The 24,525-nt window shown below is 38.3% G+C and overlaps 1 protein-coding gene across 2 annotated transcripts in view; it reads right to left on the bottom strand.

The window, feature by feature from the left end:
• VPS41 (VPS41 subunit of HOPS complex) overlaps positions 1-24,525 on the bottom strand; it is a 2,347,711-nt gene that overhangs the window by 115,786 nt on the left and 2,207,400 nt on the right. For both annotated transcript variants that reach the window (XM_044064839.1, XM_044064840.1), the window contains exons 26-27: positions 6,989-7,088; positions 6,839-6,883 (exon numbers count right to left, since the gene is read on the bottom strand). In XM_044064839.1, the coding sequence (XP_043920774.1) occupies positions 6,839-6,883; positions 6,989-7,088 (145 nt within the window). The remainder of the gene's footprint in view (positions 1-6,838; positions 6,884-6,988; positions 7,089-24,525) is intronic.

The raw sequence follows: 24,525 nt of genomic DNA, 5'->3' as shown, positions 1-24,525 counted from the left end.
AAGCACTTTTGGATCCCATTTATGGAGCTGATGAACCAATAAGGGAGGGGACAACAAGACCCTCAACCAAGCACCTTGAACTATGGAATCACTCAAAAAAAAACTTGGATAACACTGAACTCCCAAGTTTTTTTTAAAAGGTTCTCACATTCAATACACACCAAGGAAGCAACCTAATCAGCACCATCACAGACCTGAAACTGTTTACTTTCATAAAAGGACTACCCAGCAGGAGAAAGAGGAACCCCAGACAGCTTAACCAGCACACTAAAATGGAAAAAAAATCATTTTCTGCTCTCCCTCCCAATTATCTACGAATGAGAAAACAAATGTGAGAATGACATCTGTAAAATCTTGGAAAAAATGACCCAAGAGAAGACTCTACAACCTCAACAAAGATGAAGCTCTGGCACTTACAAACTTAAGCAAGGATAAGTTAAGAAGGATAATGAAAGTGGACAAAGGAGGAGGAATAGTGAAAACAGATGGCTCAGTTTATTTCCACAAGATCCTGAAGCTTCTTAATAACCTTAAATTTTACAGCACAGTGGGCATAGGGAAGGTCAAGACAGTGTATGAGCAAATCCTGAACCTCAATGAGGAACGGCTTATTGGGAACAACCTACATGACTTCCTGATGGCAACCTAAATGAAAATTCCAAATTTATTTGGGATCCTAAAGCCTCACAAAAAACCTCCTACATCCCCCTACAGACCAGTCGTGGCTAGCGGGGGATCTATAATGGAACCCATCTTGATTTTACTTGATATTTAAATCAAACCATTAGCTGAGAAAAACAAATCTTTCATCATCGACTTGGACTTTCTCAAAAAGATCAGATACACAAAAATTGAACTAGAGTCCTATCTGGTTAGCACAGATGTTGAAGCACTATACACAGTACTCCCACATGATTGCTGCATTTCCACAGTGATTGACGCCTACACTAAAGAATGAGAAGCATCAACAAGGGAAAACAAAATGACAGGTAGACTACCGAAACTCGTACTGAACATCAACTACTTACAGTTTGAGAGGCACTGTTTCAAACAGACAATGGGAATAGCCAAGGGACAGTCATGGCCCTGAGCATAACAAATATGGCACTTGGTAAATGGGAAGAAGAACATGTCTACATTTTCCCCTTTTCCAGCACATAGGGTGCTATCTCAGAATCATAGATGATATATTCATTATCTGGAACAGCAACTTTGTAAGCCTGGAGAATTTTATCAACCACATCAATATTTCCACCAGCTTCTTTAAATTCACCTCAGCGATCTGCAAGGAATCCATTAACTTCCTAGACTTGATGGATTAGAAGGAACGAAAGAACAGGACAACTCTCAAATGCCCTGTGTTAGAAACCCACCAGAGTCAACTTCCTTTTACACAGTAACAGCATGTACCCTTACAGAAATAAATACAGCATAATCAAATCACAAGGACTTCAGAAAGCCCGAATCTTGAAGGATATAGAGCCTTTCACTGAGTACATCATTAAGCTCTGCCTGGGCTCTCTAAATAATATTCAACTTGTCATGCTTAGTGAAGGTATAAACAGAGGGACAAGTAGCAGCCTCAAGGATAGAACTGGTATCCAGACCCTTGAAAAAGACACCAGAGGAGGCAACCGCCATAACAGAATGGGCGTTTACAGAAGAAGAAAGGCATTTGCCATGAAAAACATAACAAAAGGAAATGGCCTTAGAAATCCACTAAGAGAGGGTTTGCTTAGAAAAAATCCAACCCCAAGCAGTGGGGAGAAAGGAAACAAAAAGCTAAGACTTGTGAATAACTTTAGTTTTATAAAAACAATATCTGAGCTATATACACAAATCCAAGGTGTGAAGAAACCTCTCAATGGAAGACTGTAGAGACAGAAAAAAGGAAAGAAGATGACTAGACTGATTAAGGGACAACTCATTGACCACCTTGGTCATAAAAGAAGGATTAGTACTAAGAGGCACCCTGTCTCTGTGAAAAAAATGGCATCCTGAAGTTCAGACACTCTCTTGGCTGAAGTAAGAGGCAAAAGAACAGATCAGCAGAAGGGTATTCAGATGTTTGACAATGGCATTTGGACTGGCAGGAAAGCAGTCATGAGTAGGTGTATCCTACATCACATTCATGGCTCCACTTTTAATTTAACTAAACTTTATCATCAGAAACAAATTCACCCATCACACAAACGAATAAATATAAATTTCAAACTGTCACATGATAAAGAAATCATTCAAAATTTAAAGGAACAGCCTTAAATAATAAAATCATAATAGTATACTACAACAAATATTTATATTTCAATACCCTAAAAAAAGTATACAAACAAAAAATATAAATGACAAAAAATGTATATATGTGTGTGTGTGTGTATACACACACATATATATATATATATATATATATATATATATATATATATATATATATATATATATATATATATATATATATATGCACACACACACATATATATATATATATATATATATATATATATATATATATATATATATATATATATATATATATATACTTGCACTGGCAAACATATGTTATAAAAAAACATATCATGGTCTTTGTTCTTGTAAAAAGCACTTAATGTTAACCATCTCATTGAGACCTGGGGGCTGATCAGCCACCAATATATGCCAAAGACTTTCAAATCATTCTAAAATTATCTTAAAATTTCCACTAAACAAGCTGACATCTACTTGCACCACAACAAAAAAAGAAAATTTCTTAAAATCAACACAAACTGATGAAAGTCTGGCTAAAGCGTTAGAGGCATCTTTTTTCTTAATAGCCAGGGTATGTTCATAAACCCTCCTATTTAAAGCTCTAATTGTCTAATTGTTTTTCCTACATAAAATTTTTTTGCAGGAATTGCAAACCGCCACATTGTTTCACAAGTGTAATGATCCTTAGCCCAAAATGTCATGTTGATGTATTTGAATTCAATAGAAGATGAACCCATAATAAATCTACACTGTCGACACTGACCACAAGGGTAAGTAACTGGACTGTTAACCTCTCTCTTCTTGTCACTTCTATCACTCTCAAGAATGGATTTGATGTTTACTGTCTTTTTGTAAGTAATCAATGGTTTGTTACCCAAAATCTTTGCTAAATCTGGATTTCCTAAAATAACTTTCCAGTTGTCAAAAAGAATGGACCTAATCATGCCCATTTCATTAGATACTGGAATAGGGAAAGCCAGTCTGTAGTTAACTACTTTGTCAGTCACAGCACTTAAAGTGGCAACCATAGCCACAGACCCAGGCTCACTGCAAATCAACCCATCTCTACCCAGAATCAGTCATGCTTTGTTGTCTCTAAGCCCCATAACCTCAGAAATTATGTAACCAACCAAGGTCATAACCTCTCTGTTGGTTAACATTAAGTGCTTTTTACAAGCACAAAGACCATGATAGGTTATTTTTATAGCATATGTTTGCCAATACAAGTACATATATACACATTTTTTTGTGATTTATATTTTTTGTATATATACTTTTTTTAGGGTATTGAAATACAAGTATTTGTAGTAGTATACTATTGTGATTTCATTACTTAAGTCTGTGCCTTTAAATTTTGAATGTTTTTTTCATCACGTGACTGTTTGAAATTTATATTTATTGGTTTGTGTGATGGCTGAATTTGTTTCTGATGAAGTTCAGTTAAATTAAAAGTGGACAAAAGCTCTAAGTTGGTGTCTGGATTTTTTGCTGCATTGTCTACAGTGTTTGTGCTTTGTTATACTGGTCGGACATTGGGCTACCCTTGGCAGGAGATTCTTTAGGTAAACAGTGATATGGAAGGGCATCGTTATGGACTATATGGAGACTCCCACTCAGAGTGCAAAAAAGGAACCTAATCCTGTGGCTCACCAAGTGCACCTATTGCAAGTACAAGAGTAATAAGGACTAAATTTACTGCCCAAACAACAAAAAGAAATTTCCAAGCCACTACTTTGGTAACTGCAACACTGATAATGTAGTCTGCACAGCATAATGTCACCATTACCCAGCTTTCTACATTGGGAAAATTATTAATAAACTGAAGACCAGACTAGCAAGGCACTACAAAGACATTACACACAGAGCCCAAACTAACTCCATGGCAAAACACATGCAGAGAAAGCAGGTCATGGAATCTTTCTTTTCCATATCATTGACATAGTACAGCACAAAGATAATGGGAAGGGAATGAGAACAATGTATTACAAAAGAAAGAGCAAGAATGGCAAATAAGACTGAATGCCTGAAAAACACCAGGCAGGAATTCTCTGCAATCCATCAACGGCATCACAAACTTGAGGAAATGCTTAAATGAGACTTTGCTTACTCCCCCCTATTGTTGGCACCCAGAAGGACCTTGTTTCACACCTGCACACTCAAAAAAACAGGAAATTGTTACACTCCAACAAGAGAATTCAAATCTCCAAGCCTGGATGACGCCTCTTTAGACTAGATCCCAGAATGAAAAACAAGGACCAGAAGGGGATGGCACAGTACAGGGCTCATCATTACCAACTGGGCAAGGCTATCTGAATGTCCAAAGGCTGACGGCAACATAAGATGTCTTCACCTTTCTGTTAAATGCAGAACAGCTTCCCTATACATTGAAGCTCGATGACAAGGCACTAGCTTTGTTGACACCTTCCCACAAGAATGAGCTGAAGTACCACAAAGGTCTTAGAACCAAAGGACACCAGATTCGCAAACCACCCACACCCCCTATATCTAGAAGAGACGGAATGCTTCTACTGACTTTCACCAGATCCGACAAACAGTTACGAAAGTGCTGCAGATCTCCAACACTGCACTCAAATGAGGCTAAGCATCCTTACCTGCCTTTCTTTTTACTAAGAAGACAGCATGCCAAAGACACAGCAAGAACTCGGAAAAAGGACTTTTGTCAGTTCTTGATTCTAGTATGACTTTGCCTGTCTTGATAACATTTAATTCTTGCTTTCAAAAACTTGTCACAAATATGCACTTTATAACTGGCAAGACATTTATGGTAAGTAGCAAACTCATTTAATCTTGGTTCTTCAGCAAAAAGACATAAAGACACTAACCTGTATGAGGAAGAAACTGATCAATCGAACTGTCATTGCTTCATCTTAAAAAGACTATGCTAATCTATGTTTATTTTTTAACCTTAATTTTTAACACTTTTCCAGAAAAGTTGTTTTTTAATCACTACTGTAATAAAAACTGATTGTATAATTAGAAACCTATAATGCTTAACAGAGACCCTGTCTGAACCTCGTCCCATCACAAAGAAAATACAACCCACACACTTAATGGGGTAGGGACTTGCCCAGGCATAAATACCCTCTGTTTAGCCACTGTATCTTAGAAACCTTGGAGCAGTGCTCATCTGCTGATTACTATCAATAATAAAGACGACCTTAAAGTACAACAAGGTCTAAGAATTTGATTCTTCATTTACAAAATGCTTCATTTTAACAATGTGAATCACTTAGTGGTAACTTAACCAAAGCTTTACTACCTAACAAGTAAAATCAACTTGACAAAACTTCAGACCAGATAAAACCGTGAACCTGATACGGCAGACAAGAAAGTGTTCCAACTGATATCGCAATTTACAGCATCAACACCCCTAGATAATCCTCTATTTACTTGTTTTTTTCTGTACAATAAGCTAAACTCTTTTTCCTTAAACAGGTTATATTTTCCCACATAGACAAACCCCCAGCAGTTTATCTTCTCCACCGATGAGACGCAACAAAGAAAGAAGTTTAAAACCAAAAACAAACAGAAACCAGGAAGCTGCACATGCTCACCTAGTTTTGTTTATATTCATATGGTACTTTGATAATGAACTTCCATCATCTCACCACTAGTCTATTAGGATGAGTACCTGAAAAACCACCAACACTGACAGTGCATAATCTAATTTGTGCAGTTTTCATCTCCTTAAACTACATTCATTTTCACTATCGTTCACTATTTATATTCTCTTATTTAACTACAGAGAAATGACTTCCTGCACACATAACCCAAACATTACTAGCAATAATGATTGCAGCATAATCAAACACAATAATATTGTGCTTACAAAAATGTGTAAGTGGCTTGTGCATGTAGTGGTAGTAATCTGAAGACATAACTAAAAAACAGGGTGAAGGTGACAGTGATGGTGAATGGACAGGCAGAAAACGTGGGGCTTATAACAATTTAAGAAGTGCAATGACCACCAGAAACAATAATAATTCACTAATTTCTTATTTAAAGCCATTTTGAATGTAAGAAAATGCTGATTTTATTATGTGCAAAATAAAACCACATTGGATAAATAAGTACCTACACATATCTAAGCCTAAAAAAGAGGAGATTATGCTTATTCTAGTCTGAGCATAAGAAACGAACCACAGAAATGTTCTAAACTTTAATTAAAAATTCACAATAAAATTAATTTTATTGTGAATTTTTAATCAAAGTTTAGAACATTTCTGTGGTTCATTTCTTATGCTTGGATTAGTTTGTTTTATAGAACACGGTTAACTACAGTGGACTTCTGTTTTTGTGCTTATTCTAGTCTGCCCAAGTGCACCCTCTTCCCCATTCTTGTGATCCCATACCCTTTTAAATGATTCGTTTTGCTCTGTACTGCACAGTCTAGCAACCTGTTCTGTCTGTTCAAAACTTCCACCATGAACTAGAACGTCCTCATGTCTAAAATGAAGCTTAACCCCTTGTACACACAAAGGCCAGCAATGAGCTGAACATACTACTGGAAAAGTAAAAAAAAAACAACACATGCATCACACAACTATATATGTATTTTTTTTCTACTTCTTACCTCCAGGAAGCAAGGCATTATGGCATGATTCACAAATATTTTCTTCTATAGAAAAAGAAAATCAAGTATTTAATACACCGCTTCACACTCTTACAAAAGTTTAAGGAAATTTTAGTATAGGCACTACAAGTGCAAGATATGCTTACTCACCACCCACACGGATACCTCTTCTTTGAGTCCTATGCATCTTTTTCAGTAAGGTCAAGCAATCAGAGACAATAATCTTCTTGCATCCCTCTCGCAGTAGAATCTAACACACAGAAATTTACACTATAAATTATTTTCAAAGACATGCAAGTTCTGTTTTATCCTGTAAAAACCTAACAGATGTGTAAAGAATGCTAGTCACTGAAAACTTAATGTTTAAAATAATACAAGCTCACAGCACAAGGTATACTACCTGCACATAAGTCTCAACTATCCACATTTTTACAGAATGTCCAGATTTTTGCCTCATATTCCTGGTCTGTTCTTCACAAAGTTTGTGTTTTTCTGGCAAATACCGGAGGACTGAAGTCACTAAATAATGGCATACATAAGATTTTCCAGACTTCATATCCTTTACACTATGCATGTTAGCACAAAACCTATTACTTTAGTAACTTTCCAAGTTTATGAGAGTAATATTTAACATGTGCCCCTAATTTTGAGCCTTTGTCCCCCCCAATTATTTGTGGCTTTGTTCAGATTTCTTGCACTTATAGGTTGAGAGGTATGTATCAGCATGATTCAACACCCTTTTAGTATTTAATTAAACAATGCTTTTGCCATAAATTAACAAGTATAGAAGAACTCAAAATGCTGGGCTACTGAAACAGCTTCACCACAGAGTGACATGTGGATCAAATGGTTAAAGTTTAACTTATCCAAGAAAAGAAAGGTACTGAAGCTTTTCAATACCAGCTCTCATCTCCAAGTTATCCAGTATCACTGGAAGTGGCTACTAATTACCTCATGCACCTCTGTAATGAGACAATGAAAATAAAAGAACTATAAGCTTTTAAGAACAAAGGTCCATGGTAAAGCTGTGGATTGTATTCCCACTCCAGCTGTTATGATTTTATTTTTTTAAACTGAGGACATTGAAGTGCAGCATTAGGAGACACTGTACTTCTGAGTGTGCTGTCCATCAGATGAGACAAGAAACCAAGGTCTTACCTTCTTGAGTTGGTCACAGTTCGGGTAGATGTAAAATAGTCCATGCCACTTAAAGAAAAAATAGGGATGTTCCCTGATGCCCTGGTGAAATTTCCCTTGAATGTATAAATATCATCCTGTGTCACCCTAAAAAGAGGCCACTAACCTAGTGGGACGGATTTGGTGAACAAAGGATGAATAAATAAATGAAAATACGTATGCCAGAATGGCTAGTGTCTGTTGCAGGACAATGGATCCCCTGGGTGGAGTTCATCAAAATGCCTAGCCCATCAAAACATCAGATGTGAAGGAGGCCCTTTATCTTGAACAGGAGTCCCTCTTTCAATGTGCTGTAAAGGTACAAGGTCACACAATTCTTATCCAGTGACATAATATAGAAGACAGGACTTCATGAAGAGACTAATTACAAAAAAATGGACTTTTGGCACAAAAGCAGAATTAACTTACTTTTTACAGTAGAAAAATAAGCAGTTCTACAAACATTTGAACCGTAACTGATTAGTGACTTTCTTGTCCTCTTTGCCCTTAAAAGAGTAAAGGAAAAAAATGGTCATCCTTTCTAAAGACGGACATTAACTTGGTACAGTATCTCATTCACCTGCAAGAATTCACATTATGCATACAAAGGATATACAGTCACTATTTTATTTGATCTGTGAGGCCGTCTTCTTCAGTGAATGACTGTTGGGATTTCCTGAACTAATCAAGTTTGGTAAAATTCAGAACTTTACCTATGTTTGGTACATGGCTGTGTGTACTTCTCCAGTGCATGCTGAGTCATGCAACGAATTAAGAATGTACAGCTAAATGTAAACCACAGTTCAATTCCAATGTACTAGGAAAGAACTGCCTGACATAAAGAAAATAAAAACACAAGAACATAAAACAATATACTTGCTCAACTAACACAAATAACCCATCCACAGCTGCTTAGTGGAGAGACTGTTCAGACAACCAGAGCCAGGTAAAGATAAGAGCAGCAAGAGCACCCACTACTGAAGGCATTCCTGCATATAAACTGATGTAGTAAGTATATAACTGTTTTATTTGACTTAGAAGCCTCATGCAGTGGGTGACTATTAGTAATAAAATTTGGACCTCCCTGAAAGGTCAAATCTGATGGAAGGGCAAAAGGCCAGGATTAAGGAGAAAATGCTCTGAAGGACTGAGGTATCAAAGGAGACAAAATTCCTATGATTAGAGTCTGAGCAGTAATGCTTGATGAAGTTATGACCGATGACTAAGTGGTTGCAACACAAATCTCTGCAGTGGAGACATTTCAGAAGTAGCCAGTGGAGACAGCCATGCTTTTACTGAAGTGGACCTAGACAGCAGCAACCTCCAACGGGAAGTCAGTCACCCGAGGGAAAAAAATAAAGCAGTGATCTACCTTGAAAGGATTTGCTTAGTCACTGCAAGTCTCTCCCTACCTGCAGCAATAAAGACCTGCAACCCTGGCTGTCTTCTAGAACACATGCACCCTCCCAATAAAACCTGAACTGCCAGTGCACACATTATGGAGGACTCTCTCTCTCTTCCACCTAGATTCTGGTGCAGTAAAAAAAAAACACTGACATTAATGGGTCCACTTGTAGACACCTGCTCAGGTTACAGCACACTGGGGCTACATCAAGCCAACTAGGCAGACTTCTTTTGGCACATATAGTTATTTACAGTATCAGGCCAAATATTGTTGCAATGGTGTTGCACCTCCGAACGTGAAAAAAATACTTTAACCTATTAGGCTCTAATTACCTTTGCTCTGAAGTGGTCATATGGGACAGCAGTATTGTGTGGACAGTAAACTCTAAGGGGGGATGTTAGGTGCCAGTATAGCAAACTTGACCTAGATAAATGGGTGGATTAAAGGGCAATTCTAAAACCACTTTTAGGATCAAATGAGAGTTTTTCTTAGAGAACACCTGACCCTTAGGAAAGACCAAGCAAGACAGAGTTGATGGCCACCAACAACAGTATCTTCTATATCGGTGTTTGAATTATCCCCCTTATTCTTATTTTGTAATTGAGGTCAGGGCATCATTTCAGCAGTTACCATCCCCTAGAGCCAATGTTCAGACCACTGGAAGGCTGCTGAAGCAGCCAGTTGAAATGGTGGATGGCTAGTTTGTCAGTCATGAAGTTAAAGTTCCAAGGATGAGAAAAGTTCTTCAAAGATGAGCAAAGATGAAGCACTCCCTTAAAGAACAGTTTATTTAGCAATTGTTAGGTCATTATTCTGCCATCTACAAGCTTATGACATGCAGAGATATTAAAGACAAAACACCTGACCAAAGAATAAAACAAAGAAATCTCTGTGTATCACTAAAGATCCTTAGGAGATGATAAAAACAGCAATAAAAATCCAACTCGGACCACCACGGAGATAAAATCTTCTTTAATAAAATGATTAAAACAGTTGAATCATAAAAAGAAAAAAATGAGCTTAAGCAGAAAAATGGATAAGTGCTTTCAGCATAATAGCCTTCTTCAGATCCTTCAATTATTCTGCTTCACCAAATTACTTAAGAACGATAGTCAATCAATCAGAGGCTTCAAAAGGGACGCCTTCTAAATAGCTAATACTGATTTTAACAGCAGCATTGCATTCAAACAGGTTTTTTGATCATCCTGTAAATCAGCTATCCACTTAACTTCATTAATCTCTGTTATATTACACTTTCCTGAAGGGTCTCTAAAGCCGTAAAGTTAAAAGAATGGCCAGGACACTCCATAGCATGATTTGCTAGAGCATCTGTCTTCACACAGTTCCTTATGTCATTCAAGTGGTGTAGGATCCATTCTTTAAATTTCCTATTAGTTTTCCCTACATAAAAAGTCAAATCGTTCCGGCAGGTTGCTAGATATGTAAGATTCTTAGTATTACAGTCAGCATATCCCTTAAAAACATAAGATCTTTCAGTAACTGGATGAAGAAATTGATTTGACGTGTTTATGCAACTACATGCTTTGCAATGGCCACATTTATATGTCCCTTTCTTAGAACTGTTCATCTTGCTGCTCATACCATCCTTATTACACAGTAACCTTTTAAGATTCTTCTTGTTCTTAAAAACAAATTTAGGTGTTTCACCCACTATATTTTTCATATTTTCATCAACAGTTAAAACCGACCAATATCTTTTCACTATCTAGCAGAGCTGCGAGGTGTCATTGCTATAAGTTAGCATACAAAGTAGGTTGTTAGAAGTATCTTGCTGCTTTTGATGTGTATTACTGATCCCATGTTCCGAAAATAAAGGACGTCCTTTTTGGCTTCTTATATCTAATAACTTTTCTTTATTCATGTTAACCAAAGAATAAAAAAGACTCTTGATAAAGACATTAGTAATAGATAATCATGGGCATTCTCTTTAGTTGTAAATCTTTACATTTGGGTTTACAACGCACTAGCAAAACTGCCATTTTTGTACAGCTGCCCTGCTCCCCTGTGAGGGACAGTGCTGGTCTTGTGTCAGTGTAGGTAATAACATTTGGTGAAGCAAAGCTTTACAAAAAATGATGGTATGTTCATTCTCAACACAAGAAACTGCCAAACAGAAGTATGCCTATGGGAAATAAATTATTTAAAAATACAATGACAAATGTGCCAGTTACAATGACTGAACCATATCACAACTACATGCATAAAAACAAAATGCTTATTGTAAGAAATATCAGTAACAGATAGCCCAACCAATAAACAGAATGAAAATAACATTACCACTACAAGTACCTTTCCCCATAGGTACCTCAAACAATTCATCTTACTTCAGGGGAGGGTCATTGTAGTATTAAAATTATAACACCTGCGTACGATCCCAAGAAGTAATACATACCCATGAGAAATGGACTGTTACGAGATACCTTGCAGCACAACCCACCAAAAAAAAACTGTTGTACTTGCAGTTTACTAAAGATATGAACAATATGCTACTTTTGATATAGCTTCAGTGGAAATACTCCTAAAATATGCTGCATATGTAAGGCATGGGTCCTGAACCATTCTGTTGCATTTTGCAGAACAAAAGACAATGCATTGGGTTAGCAATGTTGATCCTGTTTTTTTTTTGAAAGGAAAGGGTAGATCACCTTTCTTTTCTTGAAGGATACAAAAAGGATCTGAAACCATAAGAGAGTGAAAGGTCTGGAGTAGAGCCTTCATCTCCTTGATATTGATATGGTCTGTCAGTTGTGGATAGGACCAAAGATCCTGGACTTTGAAGTTGTTAGAAAAGGCTCCCCAACGTCAATCGGTAGCATCCTTGTACAGCTCCTCAGTAGGAAGACTAACCTGAAAGAGCAAACCTGGACCCAGGGAAATCTGATGAATCCTCCAGTGGAGTTTGAGATAAGGCAAGAAAGGAACCAGATACTACAGAGGGTGGCAGTGCTGCAGCCAAGCAGTCTTAAGATACTACTGAAATTTCCTTGTGTGGAGTTTGGAAAAAAGAACCACAGGAATGGTTGATGCCATGTACCCCAAAATGCAAGAAAAATTCATTTCAGGAAGGACTGGAAGAGGTAAAAGGGATTGGAAATATACAGTCAAATGAGGCAAGCCAACATTGGAATGGTCTGAATCCTGCAACCAAGCATCACAGGGTCCTAAAAGGGAGTCAACCCAGAGCTGCTGAGATAGGGCACAAATTAAAAGGTCACCCAAGTAAAGGAATATTTGAATTCCCTGAAGTCTGCAGAAGGCTACTACAGGGGCCAGACATTTGATAAAGACCCATGGAGGTATGGAAAGACCAAAAGACAAAGCAGAGAACTGATAATGAGAGGAAGAAATGTAAAAAAAAACTTCCTGAAGAGAGGGCGAAAAAGAATATGGATTTAACTGTCTTTCAAAACCAGGGATAACAGAAAAACTTGAAGAAGCAACAGTGGAAGAAGTGACTGAAGAGACAACATCCTGAAAGAAGGAACCTTGAGAAAGGTGTTGAGAAAGGACAGGTCTACAATGAGCTCCCTTGACCCCTCCTTCCTGGGAACCAGAAGTATCCTGGAATAAAAACCTGTTCCATGCTAAGACAACAGGACAGCCTGGATGATTCCTTGTACCACCAGATCTGGAAGAACGAACAGAAAATGTGGGAGCTGACAAGGAGGCAGCTGAGGAAGGCTTCAGAACAAGAAAGGGATTCCAGACCATAAAAATAACTATCCTGGATAATGGAAAGCACTCAAGCCCCTGCGGTTATCTGTTGCCAAACAAGAAAAGAAAAAGTCATCCTGAAGAACAGAGGAATCTGGCTATGGATAGGAGTGGCTGAATGTCAAACAGAAGTGGATTTGTCAAGGAAAGGAAGATTTTGACCTTTATAACTACAGGAAAACATGTCCAGAAAAACTCTCCTAGAAGTCCTCTTGCCCTTAGAAGGCTGTTTAGGCTGCCTACGAAAGTACAGTTGTGTACACTTACCATAAATGTAGATGTTCAAGTGTATTCACTGTTGCAGTCATCACATTTGGGTTATCTGCTTGCAGTAGCCCTCAGTTGGCCTGATTATCAAAGTCTTGGGTCCTGCGACAGTTGCTGTCTCATCTTCCGTGACGTCAGGTAGTCAGGGGTATAAAGCATGCAGCCAACGCCATTACATCAGTTTTTCCTGCCCCAGATGTCAGGTGCCCCCCTTAATGGGAAGCAATTAAATATATATATATATATATATATATATATATATATATATATATATAAATATAAATATAAATATACACACAAGGTTATACCTCCAACAAAAAAGCAAATACACCAAAAAGCTTTTAAGTATAGTAAAGGAGAATAGAGGTATAGCCAAAAGAAGTCAGGGGGCTGGAGGGAGGGTAACTAGGACTGCAACAGTGAATACACTCGAACATCTACATTTATGGCAAGTGTATACAACTGTAGTATGTTCTTCATGTTTCACTGTTGTAGTCATCACATTTGGACAGATTCCCAAAGCTAAGGATGGGAGGAGGAATTTAGATAGCATTAGGGCCAGCTATAAGGCCCTGCAAGACTGCAGTGCTAAAGCCAGCTCTGGATTTAGAGGAAACTGGCAAATGGTAATGCTTGGTGAAAGTATGTACAGAACTCCAGGTAGCAGCTTCTAGGATGTCTCTGGTAGGGTCACCTCTGAGAAAGGATGTAGAGGTAGATACAGCCCTGGTTGAATGGGGTCTAATCCCCTGTGGGATAGGTTTTCCATGGTGCTTATAGCAGAAAAGAATGCAATGGCCTATCCATTTAGAAATGGTTTGCTTTGAAATAGCCTTCCCCTCTGCCCCTGCAGCAAGTGCCACCAGCAGCTGTTCAGATTTCCTTAGAGGTTTAGTCCTGTCCAAGTAAAATCTAAGTTGTCTGTGCATATCTAAGGAGTGCAGTATCCGCTCCCCTTTGCTCTGTGGATTAGAAAATAAGGTTGGCAAATGAATGGACTGATTAAGAGCCACACTGGATACCACCGTGGGCATGAAAGAGGAATTGGTCCTGAGGGACACCCTGTCCGAATGAATGACGATGAAAGGCTCCACTGCCATAAGGGCCTGTAATTCAGATACTCTTTTTGCTGAAGTGATGGCTAAAAGGAAAGCTGTTTTCCAAGAAAGCTGGCTCAAAAGGAGGAAGAGTGAGTTTTTCCAATACAAAATTAAGGTCTCAGGCTGGAGTTGGGGCTCTCCTGGGTGGTCCTAAGTTTTTGGCCCCCCTGAGGAACTGCTTGAGCAGTGGGTGAGAAAAGAGGGGTGGTTCTGTGTTGTAATGAGCTGAAATGGCTGAGGCGTGAATTTTGATGGAGGAAAAGGAAAAGCCCTTGTGAAGCATCTCAGTTAAGTACTGAAAAATCTGAGGTAAATTGGGTGCTGCTGTGGCCATCCCTTGAGTTTGGTTCCAGGCACAGAATCTTTTCCATTTTTCAGCATAAGATATTCTAGTAGTAGGCCTCCTTGCCTCCAAAATGACATCCAACACTTGTTTACTGAGGGATGGTAATGGAGAGATTAGGCAATTAGCCAGGCTGCCAGGTTCAGGGTTTGAAGCTGGGGGTGCAGAATCTGTCTCTCCTGCTGAGACAGCAGGGTAGGGGTCTAAGGTACGTGCCATGGGGCCTGCTGTGACACACTGCACAAGATGGGGTACCAGTGTTGGCGTGGCCAGTCTGGTGCAATCAGTATCATCCTTGGTTTGTCCTGTTTGATCTTTAGTAGTACTTTGGAGAGGAGTGGCAGAGGAGGAAAGGCATAAACTGATAGATTTTTCCAGTTGAAGGGCAGAGGATCCACTTTCCAAGCTTGTTTGTGGGGAGTCCTTGTGCAGAATTTGTCCAATTGGTAGTTCTGGGGGGATGCAAACAGGTCTATATCTGGGATCCCAGATTTGTTGATCAACATGTTGAAAATCATTGGTCCCAGTTTCCACTCGTGCGGGTCCATGAGATTTCTGTTTAGTTCATCTGCCAGTGTATTTAGTTTTCCTGGCAGGAATTGAGCCTGCAGATGAACTTGGTAGCTCAAGGCTGTGTTCCACAGAGCCATGGCTAGTCTGCAGAGGGGGTAAGAATGGGTACCCCCTGCTTATGTACCACATAACAGTGGTGGTGTCCGTCTTTACCATTAATTGTCCTGGAAGAATGTGGTCCTTGAAGGCTGTCAGAGCATTCTGTACAGCTAACATTTCTTTTTGATTGATATGCAGGTGCATTTGACTTGGGTTCCATTTTCCCTGAATGCACTTCCCTGCCAGGTGAGCGCCCCATGCATAGTCTGATGCATCTGTTGTTAAGGTTTGGGTGGCAGGGGGTAGAGTGACTGGTAGTCCCTTGTTTTGGTGGCAGGCCTCTGTCCACCAAAGGAATTCTAACCATAGGCAAGGTATGATAGGAATCATTGCTTTTAGATCACAAGAATGTTGCCACCATAGGCTTTTTAGATACCACTGTAGTTTCCTCATATGCAGTCGTGCATATGGAATTAGTAGAATGCACAAGGCCATGAACCCCAAGGCCTGCAATATTTGCCTTGCAGATAGCAGGGTTTTTGTGGCCACTAGTTTGAAGTAAGTTGTCAAATGAATTTGTTTCTCTGGCATGAGGAAAGCCATCTGGAAAGTTGTGTTCAAGCTTGCTCCCAGGAATATAATTTGTTGACAGGGTACCAGCTGTGATTTCCTTTCGTTTATGGTGTGCCCCAGACAAGTTAACACCTTTTGTACAAATGCCAGATGATTTAGAAGTATGTCCTGGCTTTCTGCCTGAATTAGACAATCTAATAAACGAAAAGCAAAACGGCTTACAGGTAAAACCCAGTATATAAAAAAGTATAAGAGAGAAAGAGAAAACACTATAAACCTACCAGTCAAAATTTTCTTTTATTAAAAACAAAGTAAAGAGAGAGGTGAGCAAACGTTGCTTCGTTGCTTCATCAGACACAAAGAAAACTGTGTTCAATATAAAATATTATATCAAACTCAGTCAAAATTTTTTTTTGACATCATGCAACTTTTGAAAATTTAAATTTAACGCATATAAACAAGAATATATGTAAAATACGCATATGAATATAAAATATATATATAAAATAAACAGTATGTTCATATTTATGCATATCTAATTTAAAACAGTTAAATAATCTCATAAAAATGCATATATATAATATATATATAAAAATGCATAATACAAAATATATAATAAAAGAAATATATATATATATATATATATATATTTTATTTTTTAAAAAAAAATTAATTGTGTTGAGGGCGCCTAGCTTTAAGAAATGGAACCAGTGATGTACAACATTTTAAGTCTGGATATCTATCAGCATTGAGCTTGATAATCCATCTTTGTTCTCGGCTCTCTGTAAAATTTTCTATATCTCCTCCTCACATTTCTATGTATATGTTGTAAAACAAAGAACTTGAAAGAGTGTGAAGGGTCAGTGTTTAAAACATGTTGAGCAAGCACTAGTAGTTTTGTTATTTCTGATGTCTCTTATGTGTTCCAATATTCTATCCTTTAAGTTTCTATTTGTTTTTCCTATAATATGCATGATTGTTGGCAGAAAAAAAAAAATAAAACATCTGTGGTTTTTAGTCTGCATATGAATGAGAGTATAGTGTAAAAATTTCTAACAGGATGATATATATATGGTGTAGTACTATATATATGTGTACAAGCAGTACAACACCTACAAGGAAAAGTACCTTTTTCGTCTGGAATTATAGGTAGTTTTGGCGTCTTTATTACACAATTGTTGTTTTAATGTTAGATTATTTCTGAAACTGAAACTAGGTGCATTACCAATGAAAGAATGTAAACAAGGAATCTCATGTAAAATGTGCCAATGTTGTTTAATAATATTAGTATACTGATTAACATTACTAGCATACTGAAAAAAAAATGCTGCTATTTATTTTGTGCATTATATTTCTCAAATTACTGCTATCTGACGTAATAGAATTAGAAGATTGAAAATGCGCTTTACATTTAGAGTCCCTGAGTGTCCAAGCATCAGAAATAGTTCTATCTATTTCATCCATATGATATCCTCTTCTTAAAAAATCAGTTTTCAAATTATTCAAAGCTAGTACTGCATCATTATCATTGTTGTGTAATCTTAATGTTCTGTATACCTGCCCCTTGAGCACATTTCTTGGAATGTGTCTAGGATGCATACTGATTTTGTGCAGGTATGTATTTTTCTTCGTGGGTTTGTGAAAAATTTTGCTGGTAAAACCTGTCAACTCTGATTTGATTATATGTACATCTAAGAAATCAATCTCATTATAATAATGTTATTTATTTTTGTTTCTGCCAAATATGTCATGCCTTCTATATAGGAAAAACAAATAGAAACTTAAAGGATAGAATATTGGAACACATAAGAGACATCAGAAATAACAAAACTACTAGTGCGCTTGCTCAACATGTTTTAAACATTGACCCTTCACACTCTTTCAAGTTCTTTGTTTTACAACATATACATAGAAATGTGAGGGGAGGAGATACAGAAAATTTTACAGAGAGCCGAGAACAAAGATGGATTATCAAGCTCAATGCTGATAGATATCCAGACTTAAATGGTTGTACATCACTGGTTCCATTTCTTAAAGCTAACCGCCTACAACACAATTAATCTTATGCATAAAATAAAAAAAAAAATATATATATATATATATATATATATATATATATATATATATATATATTTCTTTTATTATATATTTTGTATTATGCATTTTTTATATATATATTATATATATGCATTTTTATGAGATTATTTAATTGTTTTAAATTAGATATGCATAAATATGAATATACTATGCATTTTTATTTATATGCATTTTTATATATATGCATTTTTAATGAGATTATTTAACTGTTTTAAATTAGATATGCATAAATATGAACATACTTTACATTTTTGTATATATATTTTATATTCATATTTTACAATATTCTTGTCATATATGCCTTTAAATTTTCAAAAGTTGTATGATGTCACTAATTGGAAAAAATTTTTTTGACTGAGAGTGATTCAAAACAAGCAGTTGAACAGTTAATTCTTTGTCTGATGAAGCAACAAAGTGGTAAAAGGCTCACTCTCCTTTTTACTTTGTTTAAATAAAGACGTTATTGTGTGGTACCCGGTATAGTGTTTTCTCTCATATACATGAATTAGACAATCGTCCAGGTATGGGTATATATGAATATTTCTTTACCTGCAACATGCAACAGCTGGAGCTAGGCACTTTGTGAATACCCTGAATGCAGTAGATAAGCCAAAGGGCAGTGCAGAGAACTGATAGTGCACGCAACCTGCTTTGAAGCGTAGGTATTTTCTGCAAGATTCCCTGATTGGGATGTGCAGGTATGCTTATTTTAAATCCAGTGTTGCCAACCAGACATCTTTGCCTATCATGGTAAGCAACTGGTGAAGAGTCAGCATCTTAAATTTTGGAATCACCAAAAAGGTGTTTAGGATAGACAGATCCAGGATAGGATGCTATGAGTTGTCTTTTCTGGGTACCAGGAAAAGTCTTGAGTAGAAACCTTGTCCCTTTTCCTCTTCTGGTACAGTTTGAATAGCCTTTAATCTTAAGAGAGAGAGAGTGCTTGCTTTTGAGTCTCTACCCACTGATTTGGGGGTAGAGCTGGCTAACTGTTTGGGGTTGGTAACGCGTGGAAGTGAAATCTGTATCCTTGGGAAACTATGTTTAAAACCCATTTGTCCTGGGTAATGAGTTCCCAGTTTTTTGCTTGCAGAGCAATCTTTCTCCCTAAAGGAGCAGTCAGTTGTGAAGTGCTTGGAGGTTTTAAAGCTAAGTCATTGAGACAGCTTACCATAGGGGGGAGTCTTACTACTCTCTGATTTGGAAGTGGGAGCCCCCCACTGCTTAGTCTTGTGCGTACCCTGGGACTGAAGCCTGGGTGTTCTGCTGGTTCTGGATTTGAACTGAGAAGGCCTGGAAGAGGCAGGAAAGGACCAATTTTTTGAGGGCTAAAGCCTACTAAATCTAGGAGGCTGCACTTGTAAGAAATCTTTAACAGTTTGCATAGATTTAGCTTTTTCCTCCATCTTTTTAAGACTTTCTTCTGCTTTGTCACGAAACAGGCAGCCCTGATTTAAGGGAGCATCCAGCAATTTAGTTTTAACGTGATCTGGTAAAGATTGCTCCTTAAGCCCAGCATGCCTTCTAAATACAGACCCCGGTGACAGCGGCCCTGCAAGATGCCTCTAGTGAATCAAAACCACATTGCAAAGTATGTTTTCCAACCTGTTCGGGAGAATGCATTAAATCCTGTAAATCCTTATTTTCAGCACAATCAAGAATCAACTTAATTTTCTGTTTAAGCAATCCAGTAATATGCTGCTGATACTTTAACACATGAAACTGGCAATTTAAGGCCCTGATGGCCAAGGGTGCAAAGGTGTATACCTTCTTACCCCATCTATCCAGGGCCCTGGAATCTCTATCACAGGGTATAGGATTTTTGGCAGTAGTAGCCTTAATGCCCTTGGGTCCCTGTGAAATGGTCTCAGGATCTGCAGTAGGAGTTTTAAAAAGGAACTTGTGAGAATCAGGAACCCTGTAATATCTATCAGGTTTTCTGGGAGCAGGAGGTAAAGAATCAGGGGCCAAGCTAGATTCCGAAAAGGCGTCGTCAACAATGTCCAGCACAGGAGGGATAACTAAAGGCCTGTGTTGGGTAAGGAGTAAGAAATCTCTAAGCCTCTTTTTAGAATCAGAGTAATCCTGGCTTTCCCAGTGAAAATGCTCCCTAAGAGTATGGAAGGTTTCATCAAAAGAAAAATCCTCTGGGGGGAGAAGAAGAGGGAATAGAGTCCTCTGCATCAGAATCCTCACAGGTAGATAAGGGTAAATCCTGGTCATCAGAGGAGACAGAAATTTCAGAATCCTGGTCAGAAGTATCATAAGCAAATTAAGTCCTAGGTCTCTTAGAGGTGGAAGGTTGGCTTCCCCTGATTAAAGTAATAAGGTCTTCAGCCATTCTTATCATTTGTTTTTTAGGCATATAGGCCTGAAGATGCAGTCTAGGTGTCGGTTTCCTACGCATGGTTCGAGTTCTAGGCCTAGAAGAAGATGGCGTTGGTTTAATATGCAAGTCAGTAGGCCTGAATACACCCTCAGAAGCCGGTGCCTGCACAGCGGTTCCAGACCCATACAAGGTAGAGACATCCACAGGTTCCACAGTTGAAGCATGTCACGGCATACTGGACTCCGAATGGGTCTCAGTAGAGGCCTGTGAATCTGAAGTAGCGGGTATCAGGGGCTGGAAAAGCACATCACTGAGTACCGGCGAACTGGCGACTAGCTTAGGAGAAGCGTCGTTGACAGCTTTGGACCTAGGCGGCCTGTCTCTGTCTTTATCTTTGCGTTTTTTCGAAATGTCGGTAGTCAGGTGGTTTACCGAAGACGTATCTGAATAATTGAACCGAGTACCAAAATATTTAGAAGTGAAAATGTACCAACAATGAATAGTTTGTGGTTTAAATAAGGCACAAAACCGAAAGCGAGGTAAGTCGTGGTCAGGGCCTAGGCAAGGAATACAGTATGAATTAAAATCTTTATGAGGTATTTGCTTCCCACAAGAAATACAATTACTGACTTTTACTGACATCGGTTTAGAGCAAGAAAAGGTTTCCCCAACAGGGTACTTAGCTTTAGTTGAAGACTTCGGTTCTGAAACCCGAAAACGAAAATTTCAGGAGTCGGCCAACCGGCACTTGCGAACTGCTTCTGCTTCAGGTACCGCACGGCAAGAAAGACTGATATAATGGCGTCGGCTGCATGCTTGATACCCCTGACAACCTGATGTCACAGAGGATGAGACAGCAACCGATGCAGGACCCAAGAATTTGATAATCAGGCCGACTGAGGGCTACTGCAAGCAGATAACCCAAATGTGATGACTGCAACAGTGAAACATGAAGATCATCAAAGGAAGGCTTAGATGGACAATTCCTCTGAAACTTAGGAACAGGAGAGACAAAGATTTGTTTCAAATCCTGCATAATGCAAAACACCCTCACCAAATCTCATCTAATGACATGTACCAAATATAAATATAAGATCCTCAGAACTTCAACTTTTGCTAATAAATCCAATAATTATTACAGTGACTCGGTATTCTTTGTCGCCATCTCCAAAGCATGGAACAAATTTCCAAACCACATCAGGCTTTTAAATAACCTGCAACAATTCAAATCTGCCCTAAAATATTACCGAGCAGCTAATAAACTAAGCAACTGTACTACCACCTACAGTTTGAAGTATGCAATCCTAACTCTGTCCACTATGTATACGATACAAGTCTATCAAAACAGTATTTTTGATTATACTCACAATATCTTGAAAACATATTTCCTTAATCTGACATGCTTCATAAAGAATGTCTGTTGACTGTTTTTATTTTAAATTGTCAAAAATGTATGTCTATCCTTGTTTTGGAGCTTTTCTCCCCTGGCCTAAGCTGAAAATGAGCATTTCAGTTCCCTGATGGATATTACTGATAAACAAAAGTGAACAAATATATAAATAAATAATCTTTACCCTTAACCTGAAGAGTCTTAAACAATTCAATAGCAGTCATGCCAAAGAGATTTTGTCTTGATGTCTTCAGGCAGAGCTTGGAGGCGCAACCAAGAATAGCTCCTCATTACATATCCAGCTGCAGATGCCCTTGAGGGGCATCAGCAGCATCATAGTTGCATTTAATTGAATGACAAGCCACCCGAGAAGCAGAGCTCAAAAGGGAAATGGCAGAAGGCTCACACTTTGAATCAGACATGTCAGTCAGAATGCTCCCAAGTTAGGAGGGAAGAGCCAGGACATATGTACTCATATAGATCTGGTAACTAGTAGCGGAGTTATACATTTTATTTTTTAATCATACTTGTCCATGGCACAGCAGTCCTTATCAGAAGGCAAATGCTTATAAGAGGACAGCAAGTTGGTTGATTTATTAGTGGCTACAGGAATAACAGCAGAATCAGAGAAAGGGCTTCAGCAACATTAAAGAACCTGCCTAGTTTCTTAGGGGGGCAGGAGGTTGAGAATCAGGGACTGAGAAGCTACAGTGAAAGTATCCAAAAGGGCTTCAAGCACTGGAGGAAATGCAGAAGACCGAGAAGAATCTATTTCCAAAAGTTTGCAGTACCTGTTTTTTGAACGTCAGAAACCTGGGAACAGTCTCACTTACATTGTTCCATCACATGAGCCACAATATCCCCAAAGGGCAATTCTTCTACAGGAGAGTCAGGAGAGATTGAATCCTCTTTTTCACACCCCAGGTCAAGATCTGAGAAGAGTACACCAATGACTCCTCACAAGAGTCTAACTCTTCATTAGAATCCCCAGGGAATTTGGAAGGCATGGAAAACCAAGAACAGAAGCAGGAACAGATAATCCTTGAGGGGGCTTAAGAGCCATAACAGCAGTGAAAAAAAACCCTGAATAAAATCCTGCCATTCTTTTTGGGGATCTTTAGCTAAAGGGAGCACATGCTTAGTTTTCTGTTTCTTTTTCAAAGGAACATCAGCTTTAATAAATCTAGCAGGTTCAGACGCCTCCCTAGATTGAATGAAGGTACAAGGCACCTCTTCCTTAACAAGTACTTGGGACATCCCCCTAGGACCCTCCAAAATAATTAGCCACAGTTCCACCTTCACATATACACCAGATGTAGGTACATCTATGGAAGACAGCTCTGTGCTGGCCTCCAAGTGAGTCATGGCAGAGGGAGCTGACACTGGCACCAGATATTCCTTGGGTTATTCATCCAACCCAATTGAGACGTCTGGTGGTGGCTGGACAGCAGCAGTATTAGTACACCCCTTTTTGGTTTTCTTAAGTGGCAGCTAAACATCTGGGCAGGCAGATTCGGCCATGGTACCCTGAGACAAAAGCTGCAACAGCTGGTTCTCCAAATAAATAAAAAGTGATAATAGGTGACTGCAGAGCATCTTAGGTACAAATGCCTGGCTAATCCCACACTGTGCAGGGTCGTTTGTAGCACCCAAACAAAAAGGGAATTTTCGTGTCTATCTTTATGGGGAATCTGCCTTCCACATTCACATTTTATCTTACTGGATGTCATATAAACTACAGAAAAAAGATGAAGAAAGAGACCTCAATGGGGCACTTTTCTTTAGAAGGCTCAGTAATTGAACCATCTCAGTGAACGGCTTGCAGGCTGAATTCAAAAGTAGCATTTGGACTGCCAGCCAAGACATTCTGAGATAAGTCAGAACATCAGCTTCTGATATCAACAGAGACAAGAAAAGTCATCATCTTTTCAGTTAACTATGAAGTCTATGCCTTTAATCTCCTAAGCCTTTTTACTTTATTACATTTTCAACAAAGCAGAAAACTTTTAGTGGTGTATTCAAACATCACACAAAATAAGCACTGTAAGGGAATATCTTTTAGGGCAAATAATCTACCAAAAGCACTTTTACTAACTAGAAAGGGGAAGACATACCTTTCTAATGAGAATGTTCTAAAGAAATTCTATAAACAAAGACATATCCTCTTGATGAAACTATTCTCAAGAAATTTTGTAAATAAAGCTTTCCAGGATGGCTGCGCACTGATCAACAGCTTAAATTTAGCTCTCCCAGTGTGAAACAAAAGAAATTGATAGAAGGACCAGTAATTCTGCCTGCTTTTGTAAAATTATTTTACTGGCTAGTAAGTACATTACCTGGATGCCAGCTAAGAAGAAGAAGAAACATAGACAGCCTGAAAGAAAATCAACTAAAAAAAGGTGAAGAGAAAACACTGACCAGGAAGAGTCCTGCATCTGTTCAGCAAGACGCAGTTCAAGCTCTAGCTTTGGTACAAGACATGGCTTCCAGTAATCTAGAGGAAAAAAAATAAATCAAATGTGCTCTGAGTTGAAACATTTAAGGAACATGTCAACTCAAATTAAAAAAAGGGCTGGAAAAATAGAAAAAGCTTTAAACAGTTATTCAGATAAACTGATAAAACTGCAAAAATCAGAAGTCAAAATGAAAAAAAGGTTAGT

Source organism: Protopterus annectens, chromosome 3.part0, assembly GCF_019279795.1.
Source record: "Protopterus annectens isolate FY-2018-M chromosome 3.part0, PAN1.0, whole genome shotgun sequence".
NCBI classification, from domain to species: Eukaryota; Metazoa; Chordata; order Ceratodontiformes; family Protopteridae; genus Protopterus; species Protopterus annectens.
The sequence above is the reverse complement of the archived record's forward strand: the minus strand, read 5'-3'. Positions and strand labels throughout refer to the sequence as shown.